General features: G+C 35.3%; 1 protein-coding gene across 1 annotated transcript in view; it reads right to left on the reverse strand.

Moving 5' to 3' along the window:
* The window catches only part of KCNT2 (potassium sodium-activated channel subfamily T member 2), a 480,656-nt gene that overhangs the window by 285,600 nt on the left and 177,821 nt on the right, over window positions 1-17,235 (reverse strand). The window contains exons 6-8 of the mRNA XM_004700062.2: window positions 10,582-10,656; window positions 9,244-9,327; window positions 5,865-5,959 (exon numbers count right to left, since the gene is read on the reverse strand). Of these exons, the coding sequence (XP_004700119.1) occupies window positions 5,865-5,959; window positions 9,244-9,327; window positions 10,582-10,656 (254 nt within the window). The remainder of the gene's footprint in view (window positions 1-5,864; window positions 5,960-9,243; window positions 9,328-10,581; window positions 10,657-17,235) is intronic.

The raw sequence follows: 17,235 nt of genomic DNA on the forward strand, positions 1-17,235 counted from the left end.
TTTGGGAATGAATTTCAAAACACAGGCACCACAACCTGTTCAATGGACCTCTACTTTTGGACTTTAATGGGTCCAACCTATCACTTCCAAAGTCACTGTATAGATTGGCCCTTGTTCTTTGAATCCTACTGTTAAACCCGACTCATCTTCGAATATGGCTTGTTCCATAAAAGCTTCTTCATTATCCTTCATACTGCTTATAGAATCGATGGAGAGGTCTGCAATTTGAGCTAGCTGGTCTGCCCAAAGTTTTCATGGCCTCCAGCGAGTTGAACACTGATGAGGGAAAGATGATTGCTTAAAATGGAAAGTACCAAATAGAAGGAGACCCCTCCTTGAGTAGTTATTACATACGTAGTAATTCTATGCTCTTCGGCCAACTCGGAATTCAGCCACACTTATTTTCTTCATTGAGATTTGATGGTCATCCCTTTCATCCTCAAATCCTGGGCCGCCCAAAAACATATCTCTTGAGGCAGTATTCCCACACAAGCTTTAATGATTTGAGAAGATGTCCACTTGAGTTTTGGTACATATTTGATATTAATCCTCACTTCAAAATTCACATTTTCTCTGGAACAATATATCCCTTATTTTTTCAATATACTCAACCATGACTAAGGCAAGTATACTTCTGAGGAAATTTGTCTGCAGCCATCCACTGTTCAGAAAGATATGTTTAAAACTTGAAATAATCCCATGTAAGTATGAATACTAATGGCAATACTTTTTGATTTCCCCCTCTTTTAAATGATAAAGAGATGCATGAACTGGAAAATGATAATTCAGATTGACTTCCTTTATCTTTATTGTTTACTACTATTGATTCAATCACAATTGTGGTGATGGATAAAAGAATCATCCACAAGCCAATCTATCTTCCAGAGTTCTCTTATTTCTGCAATAACATATCTGTATATTTGAAAATAACTGCACAATATTTGTATTCAAAAAAGGTTGTTTTGTGGCAGAATTGTACAAATTCGTTTTTCTTAGAACATTTATTTAAAAGTATACTATTATTTTGGTATGTGAACTATTAAATTTTCCTTTTCTCCAATAGGAATTCACCTTAACTTTCTAGTTAAATATCTAAAATTTGACATCCCACCCATGCAAAAATTAGTAGACACCAATAGTTTTCTATTTGATCTAGAGTAATACAAACCTGGAGCCTTTTAGTGATTGGCATGGTCTTCAGAAAATTCACTTGCTATCATTCATCAGAACATTAGAAAAACAAATATGACAAAATAAACACACGAGTGCTAATATAAAGCCATTATCCCATGTTGTAATACTTCTTTCAAACTATAGTACATATGTGCTCACTGTCCATTCTAAAGTAGCCATTTGGCTTCACAGTTAAATTGATAATTAGAATTCAAGGATTTCAGCATTTAGATTTGAAAGAATCATTAAAAAACATGAAATTTTCAAATGTTTTTAAATTAAACATGTTAATGTTTAGGTGATCACATTTTAACAATAAATAAATGGATTTAATTTCCTCTGAAAGACCTTTGAGTGAATTAAATTTTTTACACTGGACTAAAACCATATCCATTAAATAAGGTAGCTTTTTAGTTATAGCGCTATTAAGGATAAGAATATTTACGTGTGTGCGTATTAATTTAAATAGAAATGTTTTTTAATAAAAATAGGTACAAAATAAATCCATCAGTGTAAAAAGTTTTAAAACCAAATGAATTATAAGTTGCACTACTTCCTGTTAGAATAATTTGTTAAAAAGCTAAAGTCATGTCCTTAATCCCTGAATCTAGCAGCTTACTTTCCTTTGTCCAGAGCCACGGACTGAATCACAAATCCCAGCTGTCTTGGAAAAACACATTGTTGATCAAGAGGAGTGCAGAGCTAACATGTGGCCATATTAGCCCAATTCCAGTACAATGACAGGAAAAAACAATTCTGAGCACATTTCCTACTGAAACTGGGTCCACAGCTTACTTTTTATTTCATATTGGCACTGAGCATAATTCCTCTTGTAGACAGATGCTTAATGATACTTCTTTGTAATGTTAATAATGATGAGTAAATGATAGATTTTAAAACTATATAGCAGCCTTCTAAAAAGAGGAATTGATAAGTTTCTGGGATTCGTGAACAACACAGTCAATTCATCAAACATCAGTGTCTGCATCTTTGGGGCTTAAATTATAACAAATGTATTAATAGCTCTAACATAGAAAAACACTGATAATCTTTATATATGGCATAATGCAATAGCAAATAACTATAACATTGGCACATTTAAAGGGCATCAGAGATATCCTTTTTTTTAAGCAGGAAAAATAATGATAACTTTCACAATGATCTATGGGTCAATATTCAGAGAGTGGGGCCATAAATGATAGGGTATTTTCTCATGAGAGTACTCAGAACTATCTTAAGAGTAAGTTTTACTGTGTATGTTAAAAAGCTACTTTTCTGTCTATAATCATTCTCCATCATGGTTTCTACTCATCACTTTATTCTCAGATAAAAAGGGAAAAACTTCTCCAGGTAGAGAGAAACAGAAGAAATGGGTATGTGTGCTGTTGCTCTTTTCCAAAAGCTAAAAACATCCGGACATTTAGAGAGCAAAAGGCAAGCCTGCGTGGAACTACTGGTAAAAACCCTCATCTTATAAAGGGCTTGTATCCAAAATGCATAAGAAGGCTTACACCACAGCCATAAAGATAACAACCCACTTTAAAATGAACAAATGATCTGAGCTCCATTTACCCAAAGAAGCTACACAGATGGAAAATCGGCATATAGAAATAAGATCGACGTTACACATCATTAGTGATTTGTAAATTAAAAAATCAATGAGATGCCACCTATAAACATTCTAGCCAAATTTAAATCCACTGCTGCCGAGCCTATTCTGACTCACGGTGACCCTGTGAGCTACATATTCAGGACGTGAGATACCATTGTCTTTCTCTCGCTGACTCATCACTGTGCTTAAACCCTAGACCTCAAGGTTGGCAGCCCAGGGCTAAACCACAGGGCTGCAGGGTTCTATTAGCATGGTTACAGTATAAAACATTGATAACACCACAGGCCGACAAGGATGCAGAGCAAGAGAATCTCTCATTTATTGCTGGCAAGAATGAAAGCTGCTACAGCTGCTTTGGAAGACAATAGTATAGATTCTTACAAAGTGATCAAAAGAAATGATATCTTACTCAGGGTTATCAAACTACAAACTGAGACCTGGGGGGGAGGGTCATGGAGAATGCCTTGGACACCTGACTATAAGGTAGAAACCACCAGATAGTCTACCACACACAGATGAATATTCCCCCTTCTGTAAAGGCTTATAGCCTTGGAAATCCAGAGGGGTAGTTTTACTCTGTAGAGTAGGTAGAAGTTGGAATTGACTCGACAGCAGTGTTTTTCAGTTTGCATTTTTTTTTAGTGAAGCTACAAAATGAATTTTTAAATGCATATTGCTAAGCTGGTCTGAGAAAGCACTGCATGTTCCTAATTATATGACTTTCTGGAAACAGTCAAACTAGACAGAGAATGAGAAAATCAGGGATTGCCAAGGTCTTAGAGGGGCAGAGTTGGCATGAACAGGTGTAGCACAGGATATTTTAGAGAAAGTGGCACGAATCATCATGACACTGTAATGGTAGATACCTGATATTGTGCATTGGTTCGAACTCAAAACTATGCACCTAAAGCAAACCCTACTGTAAACTATTGACTCTAGTGAGTTCAAATATATTAGCATCAGTCATCATTTATAACAAATGTACCTCGGTATTTCAAGACGTTAGTAACTAGAGAAATTGCATGAAAAGTGGGGGGTTGAAGTATATAAAAGTTCTCTGTACTCTCTGAATATTTTTTTTCTGTGAACCCAAACTGCTTTAGAAAATTAAGTATACTGTCAAAAAATTGACCCAGAGAGCTAATACCATCATTTTAAACTTAACAAGGATCACAAGAAAAAAAAAGCCAAAGATTAGAAACTCGTAGAAAATACAGAAAATCTGACCACACTAGAACTGGGAGAGATTCCCAGGGAGCCTCGCTCTCCCTCTGCCTTTAGACCCTGCTTGCTGCTGACCCTGCGGGATACCGGAGCACTGCCACATTTCCAGGTCTGCCATCTTTCCAGGTCTGCCATAAATCTTCACATTGTAAACCGTCCCTTTGTGGAATCCTGTCATGAATTGCAGGCTGCACGCAGGGAAAATATTTAAGCCTGCCTTAATAAAGCTCTGGGACTGGAGTGCCTATACTGCAGGGACCCTTTGACTTTTGGTGATCCCTTTTGTATATACGTTTTCTCATTGCAGACAATGCCCCTTATTGAACCCATTAGTAATGTAAGAGAAGAGCTGGTCTCAATACTATATAACAGACTGGGATGTTTTCGCCATAAATAATTACTTCTTGATATAAAGTTCTCTCTTAGATAAATAATCATGTCACTGGATTTGCTTCTCTAGCAACTTGGCCTACCACGTTACGGTACTAGAAGTAGGATTCAAACTCATGCAGACATATGTCTAATGGAGCTGAATGATGTGCTAAACTTCACCCGTATCTTTTTACAGGTGCCATATTGATGCAAACAACCTATCACACTCCCTGAAGATAAATCTATATTACAATGAGAATAACTCCTGATTAAAAGTACCAAAGTGTTGTTTAAAAAAAGTGTCTTTATTTTGCCAACAACATATCAATTACCACTTTACCAAATATAATTTAACAGAATACTACATTATGTTTACGAGTCACTACTTTTATTATTATTATTACTTTTAACCTTCCAGTCATTGAAAAAAATAACAGCATTAAAACATAGTGCAATTGAGTCAATTCTGGCTTAGGTATCTTATAATTTTAAGTATTTTTCCTGGAGTAAGATGGGAATACTCCTAAATTAATCAATTGATGATATTTTACTAAAAGTGAGAGATGTCCTCTGTTATACTATCATATATTTACTGGATAGGGTACAAAAACATTTCCTGAAGAGTTAAAACTAAATATAGTATGATATTGTGTCAGTTCTTGAGGGGCATTTTATATTTAAAGGCATCATGCAAAGTAGTTGTACTACATATATATCTAGAGTTGCCTGTTTATGTCTTACTCTGCTTTACTAGTGTATCTGTGCATGCCTCTTATTTAGTATTTGCTAATTAGCTTTTTGTCTTTCTGAATAAGGTTAAAGCAGCATCAGATCCCAATTAAATGATAATACCTAAGATTCTGCCTCACTTTATGTTTGCCACATTTTAGTTTCTCTAAGCATCTCCATGAATCTTGATGTGCGGTGCACCATTGCACACTCTGTTGTTCTGGACTTGCCAATGCATGCCCTCCTGAAAGAGGGAATGACTGTTTTCTGGAATAAAGTGAAGCACCAAGTTCTGTTTGCACTGTCAGGCAATCATCCCTTCCTTTCTGCCTGATTGCCCACTAAGCATCATACAGATGAGAAAGAGGCACAGAGAGTGACTGGCAATGACAATGTTTTCCAAAGTGTCTCCGCTTTGAAGATTGTACAGGCTTCAGGGCACCTCCATGTCAGTGGTTAGACAGAGAAATTCTTGTTTTGACAAGTATGGCACGCAGTACAGATGCTTGCTGTTTACAGCAGTTGGGGAAAATGTCAGAGCTACAATAAATCTCAATACCCAGCAATACATGAGCATCCTTCTTTCATCTGTAGGGCAAATGAAGGACTTTGCATACATTTCTGTGCATTATTGATTGCATTTCAGGTAAAGGTTATTCTGTTTCATTTTAGCCGACTACTAATTAAGATTGCTATATGTATGAACTATAATTAAAGAAAGCATAATGAAAAGGGCTAGTATGTACAATCTTACCAGGTGAAGATAAGACACAGTAATGTAGATATTAGAATCAAAACTTGATTAAACATGGCTGACTGTGTACGCTGAATGGCTCTGTGTAGATCATTCTGAAATAATTCAGAAAAAAAGCACACTGTAAATTTTGATAAATACAAAATATGCATCATTTAAATACATGACATTTTAACTATCCTATGCTTAATCAATACAAATATTATCAACTAATAAATTAGTACATTCATATCTTAGCTTAGCTACACAAATGACCATGTAGTATTCATATTGCAAAAGTACTACAAGGAAAATCACAGAAACACAGGTTTCGGCATACTTGCCTTAAGTATTTGAAAAGATGTTACACTAAACTCCCCCACATTGTCCATGGTTCATTTAACCTCTTATGGAAGATTCTCATTTCAAAAAATTGGAATATAATTGCATGTATTTAGGTAACAACTGGATAAAATTAATACCATGTTCCTTTTTCTGAATCATAAAAATAATGTAAATTATGGCAAGCAATTTCAAAGAACAATTTACAATTTTATAATCAATGAAGAAAAGATTTAAAATTTTTATTTCATCATGTATTCAAATAAATGTGGATTCAAAATAAGCTTTGCACAACTGACTAAACAAAAAGTAAATAAATAATACGATGGAGTTTTGATTGCAAGTAATGAGCACTAACATACAATAATGCTCATGTAATTTGTTATGCATTTTTGGAAGGGATTTAGGTAATATAGGTATATGTTATTTTAATTTTCTTCATTAATTCATTCATTCAATAATAGTAAGTATTGACCAATTACAATAAAAAAAGAACCACATAAAAATAATCAGTTCAGAAAAAATATCTATGTATGTTAATCTTTAGTACAAAATGATAATGCTTTGTATATGAAATGATGAATGTTAATTACCATATAATATACAAAAATAAAATAGGTTAAATGAATTGTACCATATGAATACAAAAACTGTAGATTAATTCGTTAATAATAATCTCAAATAACATTTGATACAGATCTGTACAGTGCATACCAATATACAAAAAGTTCCAATTATATGTCTGAACAAACCAGGATATGTCAGAAATGTGTGTATATTTATGTATACAAAAACTTGGAAATATAAAATTGTTTCATTTGTTTGGTATATTTATGAATATAATAAGCATTTAAAGGTTTTAAAATGCTGTTTCATGAGTAGCTCTGGTGGTGGTGTAAGGTAAGTGCTGGACTATTAACCACAGGTTGCAGTTCAAACCCACAAGCTACTCCATTGGAAAAAGATCCGACTATCTACTCCCATGAAGATCTACAGCCGTAGTTTACCACTCTGTGTAAGGTCACTGAGCGATAGAACAGACTCGATGGCAGTCAGACAGAGAGAACAATAAAATAACTTCGTCAGTAGAAAATCTCAATAAGATTTATCTTCCTCTGGCTCTATCTTCCACCACCAGATACTGAAATAGAACAAGTAGGAAAACAGCAGGAGAAACATGAGGCTTTCCACTCCCATAAAAAGCTACCCTCTTGGAAAATCACAGGGGCAGTTCTACATTCCCCTGATCGGGCCACTAAGAGTCAGACTAGACTCCCTGGCAGTGAGCTCAGCATTAAGAAAACAAACACCCTCTGCTGCTTACTGCTTCTAACTGAATTGTGAGTGATCAGAAAGAGGTGCAATTGAGCAAAAAAGAAAAAGAATCCTAAATCAGTATTGCAAAACGTTGCCTTTAATCTGACTCTCATGGTAATTTCCCCCAAAAAACGAATAGTATAATAATAAACAAAGAGTTCTTCCCCATCCCCAGTATATTTTTTTCGTTAGCAATTATGGTGACCAGGGTTTCTTTTGGGCAATCCACATTCTATTGTTCTTGCAAAACTTCTCATGCACAAATACTTCCACCCATTCACCATACAAAACCTTCCAGGAGACCCCAATGACTACTTGAACAAATATCTCTTTAAAAAATATGTATATATATCTTTAGAACTATTCACTTGTGTGGATACACAGATAGTTTCCAAACATTCCTTTTGGCCCAAACATGAATCACAATGTCTGTTAAAATATGCATACTATAAAATTAAAATGAAATGTATTTAATAATTCTGAGTCCTTAATATATGTCTATGTTTATACAAAATACAATATTGTGACTGTTTGTGCATGTTCACACATGTTTATATATATCCAGTCTGTGTGCATGTGCATGTAAAAGTAATTCTCAGAGCAAATCTATAGTGTAGGCACTTATATATATTTACTTTTCACAGATGGAGAAACATGCAGAGATGTTATATGGCTTATGAGAATGCTTAACAGGCAATAGAGTCTTACCAGTATGTGTGAACTGAATTAATGTATAGCAAATGGATTTCAGCTAAATTATAGGCAGCAGATCCTATGGCAAATAAATTTTGATCATAGAACTAAATCAGTCTTTCCAAACATGGCCAATCTTGAGCAAAATGCTGTGTTGGGAAGTTTTCAGTTCTTGAGCTCCTAACAATATGTCAGTGGTTCAAACCTCCCAGTCGCTCCATTAGAAAAATGAGTCTGCCTACGCCTGTAAAACTTTAAAGTCTCAGAAACCCAAAGGGGCGATTCTACTCTGCTGGACAGGGTCACTATGAGTCCACATCAACTGGATAGCAGTGAGTCCCCAACATTCTGTTTCCCCGCGCCCTCCTACTTTTCTACTTGTTCTCACCCTGACCAAATCTAAAGGGACACCTTTGAAATCTCCAGCTTCAACACAGGGCCTGGTGCAGGAGAACATTAGAATCCACATAGAATATACAGTTAAGGGCTGTTTGAAAACATCTCCTCCCAGAGATGCCATTATAATCAACAGATGGCATTGGAAATTAAGTTTACTTGTGTTCAAAAGGCTAGTTACCTAGTTGGACTCATCGAAACAAGCAGGTAGGTTTTGGTGTTCTGACATTTGGAATATCTGCATCATAGTGGTTCAACAGGGTATCAAAGCTTGTTCTGTGGGCAACATGGGCATTTCTGTGTTCATTCTCAGTGGGATGTGGAGCAACAGCTTGTATAGACATTCATGTTACATATGACTTATAGTATTTCACCCCAACATATTAGATGAACATTTAATAAGTCAAATACCTGCTAAGATACTAAATGAACTTAAAAATATACTTTTAAAATAAACATTTGAAAATTTAGTTGTACATAAATAATTTCCGGTCATATAAGTTTACATTGTATGGGAGAAAGCAGAATGTGAACGTAAACTATTGGGATTCCAAATCATCTTCTCTCTTTGCTGGACATGAACACTGAGAGTCAAAAGAAAATAATGAAGTTTAAAACTATTGCTGTTTTAGCAATTCACTTGAATACTTACGATCATATTTTCCAAGGCATGCTTCGCCAGCCAGCAATTCAGAAAGACTGGCACAAAGAGATTGCGCAAAGAAGGCCAGAATATCTGAAAAATGAAAGAAAACGGAAGCTTTGCTCTCCAAGCAAGAATCGAGAGGCAGCAGATTCAAAAAAGAAAGGTTAAATAAAACATAGTCATTAAAGATAATTAAATTATGCAGCAAATACTTATTAATAAATTTAAACAGGCAAGATCCTTTCATTTTCTAACTCTTTCTTATGAAAATGTATTAGGGAAAGCACTGTAATAGCACATAGAAAATAAGTTCTCGTTAGGTGTCAGCTGTATCTAATTATGTTAATTCTATCAGAAAGCTTTTTGTATGATTACATATCATAGACATGGGTTCTTCTTTTTCCTGGAAATAGAGATGAAAAGTGGGTACAAAGAGAAGATTCTCCCCCTTTTATTTTGATCACTTATTACTATTGTTGAATTCAGCCATTTTAAGTCACATTGAAGAGTCAGGTCAAATTAGAATTATATTTATTTATCTCATCTTGAAATCTATTTCCAATTGTTCCTCTAAATAAATTACTCAAATTAAAAAATTTTCAGAAGACAGCAACAACTTCAGAAATCACCTGTTTTTCACAATCTTATAAACAACACTAGAGTAAATTTATGAAAATTAAAATCTGAAAGCCAGACATTACTAGAACTCTATGGCATGAAAATTGAAATGTAATTTACAAGTAGAAAAAGTGTTGGCTGCCAATTTATGGATCCAAGTTAAACAAGACCCTGGTGGCATGAGTACAACAGAGATTTGACAAAGAAGACATTGCTGTTTGATTATTGGCAACCTTCTTTTGAAAAGAAAATTGCCTTTCATAAATTCTGATTGAACTAGATATAAATAAATTTTCAGTAGAATAAAATTTTTATGGATATTTAATGATTCTACAGTTTCTCATTTTTTAAAGAAGTACAATATAAGCAAGAAGTCAAAAGCTTTATAATCTGTGTGAGCAATATTTACCTGTATTCAAGTGTCGCTTTTACTTTATATTTGCAAAAGGCAATAGCAAAGCCAGGAGAGATCAGGTATGCCCTCCTCCATTCCTTTTTACTGTAGTTTGTAAAAGTCATTTCCTTTTTCATTGTACTGTTTCATTAGTTTTCATTTAATAATGTAAATCAGTATCAACATTTTTTCTTATCTATATATTGATATCATGACACTACCATATTTGAAGATCATTTACAAGGACTACATTATATGATGGTAGCTATATGTAATGTATACTGTTAGATCTGATGGCAACATTATTTTATTTTGATTCTTTCAGGACTTACTGAGATAATGAATGGAACCGCATTAATTATTTCCAAGATGAAGGGTATTCGTAAAATCTGTTCCCAGATGTTTCCCTCCAAGAAAGAATGAATAAAATTGAAAGTCAATTACACTGAATTCCATTAACAAAACATAGAACAGTTTAGAAAGGTTAGCTTTTGGGATAGAACTGTGCCCTCACAATTATGTGGTACATTCAAGCAAACTAAATAATCCTGTAACCCAAAATATATTACACATAACATATTTCGATTACTTAATAGTTCATAGGAAAAATCACTAGTAAACAAAAATATTGATAAAATCCATGAAATGAAGTGATTCGATACTTAATTATAATAAAATTAATTTACCTATAAAACACACGAAGTAGTTTGTGAAACAATGGTATTATCCAAAAGCCCATAAGCATAAAAAAAAAAGAAAGGTTCTTTAAGCCTCCATGAGCCCAGCTTCATGACATACTCAAGACAACAGTATCAGAACATGATTTGTGGGACCAAGAGCAAAGCAAAATTCTGCTCCTCTTATTAAAAAATCACTAGCAATTTCAAGAAGATGTCATTAGATATAAAAACAAGTTGTTGCCTTTGTCACTGTAAAGTCTTATGGAATTACACAAGTCACATGTTCATATCCTGGTGCTGATAATAGGTCATCATTAAAATGTTCTTGAATGATCTTCAATAATATAAAACTTATTAAAGCAGCATATTCTTCTATGAAGAAATCTACAAACCAGCATGTTGAATTGAAATTGGTGGTCCTGTTATTTTCCAATTATGTTATCATGATGGTTATATTGGGAGCATGTCTCAGTTTTCCTTGAGGCTCCAAAATCTTAAAATTACAATGGCCTGGAAGACTGCCACACTAAAGGTGCTCATGATTTTGTTAGCTTCAGTTCATAATCCACCTCCAGGCTACTGGTGGAAGGGTTGAAAATAGAGGGCCACAGTGTCAACTCTCAAGAAAGAAGTCACAGAAACCACTTGCTTCTCTCCTTGCCACAAGCTAACTGAGATGGGCTCAAGGGAACAACTAGGAGAGTTTGATTTAGGTGGAGAATATTTCTCTAGTGCTTAAAATGTCTCAAAATGAGAAAACAGAGCAAAAAGAAAAAGAGCCCAAATGAAAGCAAACCACAGTTCTGCCAATGAGAAGGCAAAGGTGCCTTTTTTTCTGGAAAGCAGCTACAGATGTTAAAGATAAACTGATCTGGGTTCATTTCCAAAGTGTTTACATCAAGAGCTGGTGGACGAAGGAAACAAGGGTTGGGTTGGAGCTACCAGGCAGAAGTACTGTGGCTATGTGAGGGCATGTGAGCAGAACCAATCTATGTGAGAAAGGGCCAAGACTTGTATATTTGCCAGGCCTGAGGGATCCAATGCCAAATTATAACTAACTGAGCCAGTCAAGCAAATCTATCCCAGATGTTGTTCTCACTTTCCTAGCTAATCCTCTTTAGGCCAAAAACCAATTGGATTCGTAGGAGAGATTTGTTTACAAAGGAGATAGTTCTCTCCCCCCGCCCCTGCCCCACCAATCAAGTGGGCATAAGCTGAGGAAAATCCAAAGTACTTTTCTAATTTTACTTGCATTCATTCTAATGTCTTAAATACTTAAATGAAACTTGCCTTGCTAACGGACAGGCTTGAAGAGAGAGCGCTGTAGAAAGAGGTTGAATGAATAGGGCGGAACCTCCCCTTGCTAGCATGGACTCAGACTTGTTTAATAGACTGTTTATAAATGCTTTAGTTATGCCTTGTGCAGGTGATACATTAAAATACCTTCTACTGAGTTTTCGAGACTACGTTTCCAGCAAATTCAATATTTGGCTACTCTTTCTATTGTGTTTTATTTGCCACTGTACATTTTTCCAAGGTGTCAATTGTGCCCAGGAAAAGAGACTGATCTGACCAGCAAAAAGAATATGGGTATAGGAACAACTACTGGTTATTAGAAAGAATAGCATCTGGAGTTTAAGGATTTGTCTGAAAAGAAGCAATCATCTAAATAAGCATCTTCTCAGTCCACATGGAAGAAACAGCAGACTGTGTGATTCTAGGTTTGCAAATTCTAAAACGGAAATCCAAAGGAAGATGGTACCAAAGCTTAAAGTATGAAGACCTGGTTTGCAGAAGGCAATGGATGACACCAGAAGCCCAAGATCCATTCACATGGATTAAGCCTGCAGTGACTTCCTTCTGAGCATAGTCCAAGGATGTGACTAGCCTTGCTATTACGCAGAGAGCATTGTAAAGTTGATAATGGCAGATGTTGTTGTTGTTGCTAGGTGCAATGAGGCCTTTCTGACTCACAACAACACTATGCACAGCAGAAATACATCTTGCCCAGTCCTGTGCCATCCTCAGAATCGAGCCCATTGTCTTACCCACAGGGTCAGCACATCTTGTTGAGAGTTTTCCTCCTTCTCTTGAACCTCTATTTTAATAAGCTTCATGTCCTGTACCAGGGACTGGGCTTTCCTGACAAAATATCCCAAATACCTGAGATGAAATCTTGCCATCCTTGCCTCTAAGAAATATTCTGGCAGTATTTTTTTCAAGACAGATTTGTTTGTCTTTTGGGTGGTCAAGGAAACACTCTTTGCCAATACCACAATTCAAATGCATCCATCTTTTGGTCTTCTTTATTCAATGTCCAACTTTCACATGCATATGAGGTGGTAGAAAATTCAATGGCTTCAGTCAGTCCTCAAAGAACCCTCCCTACTTTCCAACATTTTAAAGAGTATTTTATAAGACATTTGATTTCTTGACTGCTGCAAAGTCAAGCAAGAGGAAATCCTTGACAACTTCAATGTTTCCCCCATTTATTATGATCTTCTTTACATTAAGTTGTAATCCGTACTAATGTTGCAATCCTTGATCTGCATCAGCAAGTTCTTCAAATCCTCCTGACTTCAGCAATCAAGGTTGTGGTCATCTGCATATCACAGGTTGTTACTAAGCCTTCCTGCAAGCCTGATGCCAAGTTCTACGTCATACAATCCAGCTTCTCTGAAGATTTTCTCAGCATGCAGATTGAGTAAGTATGGTGAGAGGCTACAACGCTGATCCACATCTTTATGCTGATATAGAGCTTCTCCATCGTCTCTTCCCATAGACGCAGTCAGGCTGACTCTGAGTGTTGCGTCAACAGAAGTTCCTGGGTGTAGTCAATGTTCACGTTGTTGACAACAGGTGTTTGTTATGAACAAATGATCAGTCTTCCAAAATTCCATAATGCTATCTCCAATTTCATTTCTTTCACCAGGGCTTATTCTGCAACTAATGTTCTTTTATCTTTGTTCTTAATATTTGCCTTTCAATTGCCAATGACCAATGCATCTTGATCGCATGTTTGAGCAACTTCAGATTGAAGACACTGGTAGAATTCATCAATTTCTTCACCACTATTTTGGTGGTGGTGAGTATCTTGTAATAACAGTTATATTGATTGATTTTCCGGAAGGCAAATAGATATAATCCCATCACAGGCAGCACTGTCTTTCAAGATCAATCTTGAAATGTCATTTTTGATCTTTAATTCAAGCCATTCCTCTTGATTGTGTCTTTCCCAGCTTAGTAAATCATGTGACTGTACAATTCAAATGGCTAAAACAGTCCATTTCAGTTGAATAACACCTGAAATATTGATCTATATGCACTCCATTTCATTTCTGATGACTTCTGATTTTCCTAAAATCTTATTTTGTACCTTCTAAGTTCTCATTATTAGTAGATTTTTTAGTTATTTCTTCTCTTTTTGAGTTGTGCCCCAGTAACAAATGAAGCTCCTGAAGGCTTTACTCCATTGATGACACCGTGCTCCACTTGGCCTTGAAAAAGCAGCTTCTCCTCAGTCAGACTGTGAGTGCTGTATGACTCTGGAGGCGCTTTCTGTGCCACTATCGCTGACAATGCTAGCAGATGCTATTTGGTTAAAATGCGACATCTTATCATTTGATCTCCTTTTTGAACCATTTGAATGTTATTTCAATTTTTGATGTATTCTGCTTTCTTCTTAATTGAAGCTTTTCTCTGTTCTGTCTGGTTATTTTTGTTAAGTTTTGTTTGTTTGCTTACTTCCTGTTTGTGTTTTGTATGGTTTTCTATGAAATCCAGGATAGGTAAATCTGTAAAGACAGTAACTTGCTTAACAATTAGCTATGTGCGTGCTAGGGGAGCTTTAACAAGGATGAGTGCAAAAAGAAAATGTTCTGAAATTGATTGTGGGGATGATGGCACAGCTCTTCTTAAGATGATTGAATGACTAAATTGTATGATAAGTAAAGCATATTGCAATAAGACGGCTTTAAATTATGTTTCCATTAGCACACAGCCCTACTGCCCTCGAGTGGATTACTAGCCATAGATACTCGATGAAGAGTTTCTGATCCATAAATCTCCCTGAAAGCAGTGCCATCTTTCTACCGCAGAGGGGTTTGTGGGTTCAGCTGCCATCCTCTCAGCAGAAGCCCACTGCTATGAGTTTCCTTGATCCTGGTGACACAGAGACAAATGGAGTTTGTAATAAATGAAAATGGCCATAAAATCTCTTCTGGCTCTTCTCCTTTCATTTCCATATGTACCACATTAAATCATCCTTATATTGTACTTGAACTGTTTTTTTTAAAGTCTCATAAAGTGACATCTATCTTAGTTTGGACTCTTTCTGATTTATATTCTGTATCAAAGCTAAAAGTCTTTCTTCAAAAGCAAATTCCTATTGGCAGAACAATAAAATCCATATTCCTCAGGCTATTATATAAAGTTTCAAAATTTGGACCTTATCTGCTGGTCTGGGTGGCCTAACTCTATTGCTCTCCCTATCATGGATTCAGCCACGTGTGCAGATACACTGATGGCTGAACAGCTCTCTGGAAAAGATCGTGTGCTTTGTGCTTTCATATCCTTGCTCACATTCCTCCCTCTAGCTTAAATGCCTTACTTCACTAATCCCTTTGATGACTGATTTGGTGGTGCAGTGGTGAAGTACTTGACTATGAGCCAAAACATCAGCAGTTCAAACCCACCAGCCTGTCTGTGGAAGAAAGAGACCATTTACTTCTATATAGATTTACAGCCTTAGACACTCTATGGGGCAATTCTATCCTGCCCTGTGAGGTCACTATGTCTCTGGCAATAGACTTGGTTTGAGGTTTGTTTATATGACTACTAATATGACAATGAATGAATTAAACCTCCAGAATTCAATACTTTCCACTTTCTTTGCATGTGTATTTTATTTTTAAACTACACATTTATATTCCTTTATGTTAAATCTAAATAGATAAACTGCTTCCATTAAGCAACCTGCATAGATCAGGACTGTCAACTACCCAAAATGATGTGAGCCATGTCTTCCAAGTACACCTCTGATTATCAAAAAAGATGGATGGATGAATGGATAGACAGATGATAGAGACAGACACAGATCTAGATAGAAAAAGAGATAGAGATGATAGAGATAGACACACAAACATATATGTATGTATATCCGCATACATACATATTTGTTTAACTCATAGAACCATGTTTGGAAATCTCATGCTTCTACAGAAAGCTATAACTACACACTTTTGCACATTAGTTCTTATGGCAAACATTTTTGCTTGTGATATTTTATGGCAACTAAAAAAAATTAAAAACCTACCTAGTGAGGATTGATTTTAATGATATTAAGTGTATAGTGTAATAATATGTTCATTGCAAAACATAAATAATTACTGAGTAGCATTATTTGGATCTAATTATAAGATCTCAAGTTTTATACTAAACTTAGGAAATGTTTTCACAAATCATCAGCTCTAAAATTACCTAAATAAAAATAAATATAGAAATAATCCATAAATATTATCGAATATTCAGGAGCCCTAATGTGACTATGTAGTTTAAGTCCATAGTATAAAAGCTATTATTAAAAAAAAGAATGAATAGAAAAATTCCTACAAAGTATAAAATAAAATTCAAAAGAAGTATAGTGTGTATTTTAAAATTATGTCAAATGAAATTTTCATTTAATCTTACATTCTCAGAGCAGATAAAACACAATAACCTCATTCCAAAACTAATTTTTCAATTATAAAAACCCTTATGGTGATAAAGGAATGGGTTGCCCTACATAAAGTGGGTAATTCTATGTTTCTTTTTCATCAATGATATCCAATTAAATATTCATAATCCTTAATTAATTCAACATTCTACAACATTTAGCATTGGCTTATCATTCCTTAATCAGTAATAATTCAGGAACACATGTATTTTTATAAGGTATACTAGGTCTTTCTTTGCATAAAAAAAAGAAAAACCTCACTGCGGTTGAGTTGATTCAAACTTCAGAACCCCTATTAGACGGGTAGAACGGCCTCTGTGGTTTCTGAGAGTGTATTGTCTTATGGGAATAAAAAAACCTCATTTCCCTCAGGGCAACTAGGGACTTCTGAACTGCTTCTGAATGGCCACTGGGTCACTAAAGCTCCTTTCCTCTCACAGTACTAAAAACAAAGGAAATTTGAAGCTATTATCAAGATAGCGCAAAAAAGTTATGACAATTTAGCTGTAGTTAAACAGTTTGATCAGGATGGATTAAAAGACTGTTTAATTTTTATGTTAAAATATCTAGCCCAGAAGCAACAAAGCCCACAT

Source organism: Echinops telfairi, unplaced genomic scaffold, assembly GCF_000313985.2.
Source record: "Echinops telfairi isolate 266 unplaced genomic scaffold, ASM31398v2 ScPeMD7_7424;HRSCAF=8462, whole genome shotgun sequence".
In the NCBI taxonomy this organism is placed as follows: Eukaryota; Metazoa; Chordata; class Mammalia; order Afrosoricida; family Tenrecidae; genus Echinops; species Echinops telfairi.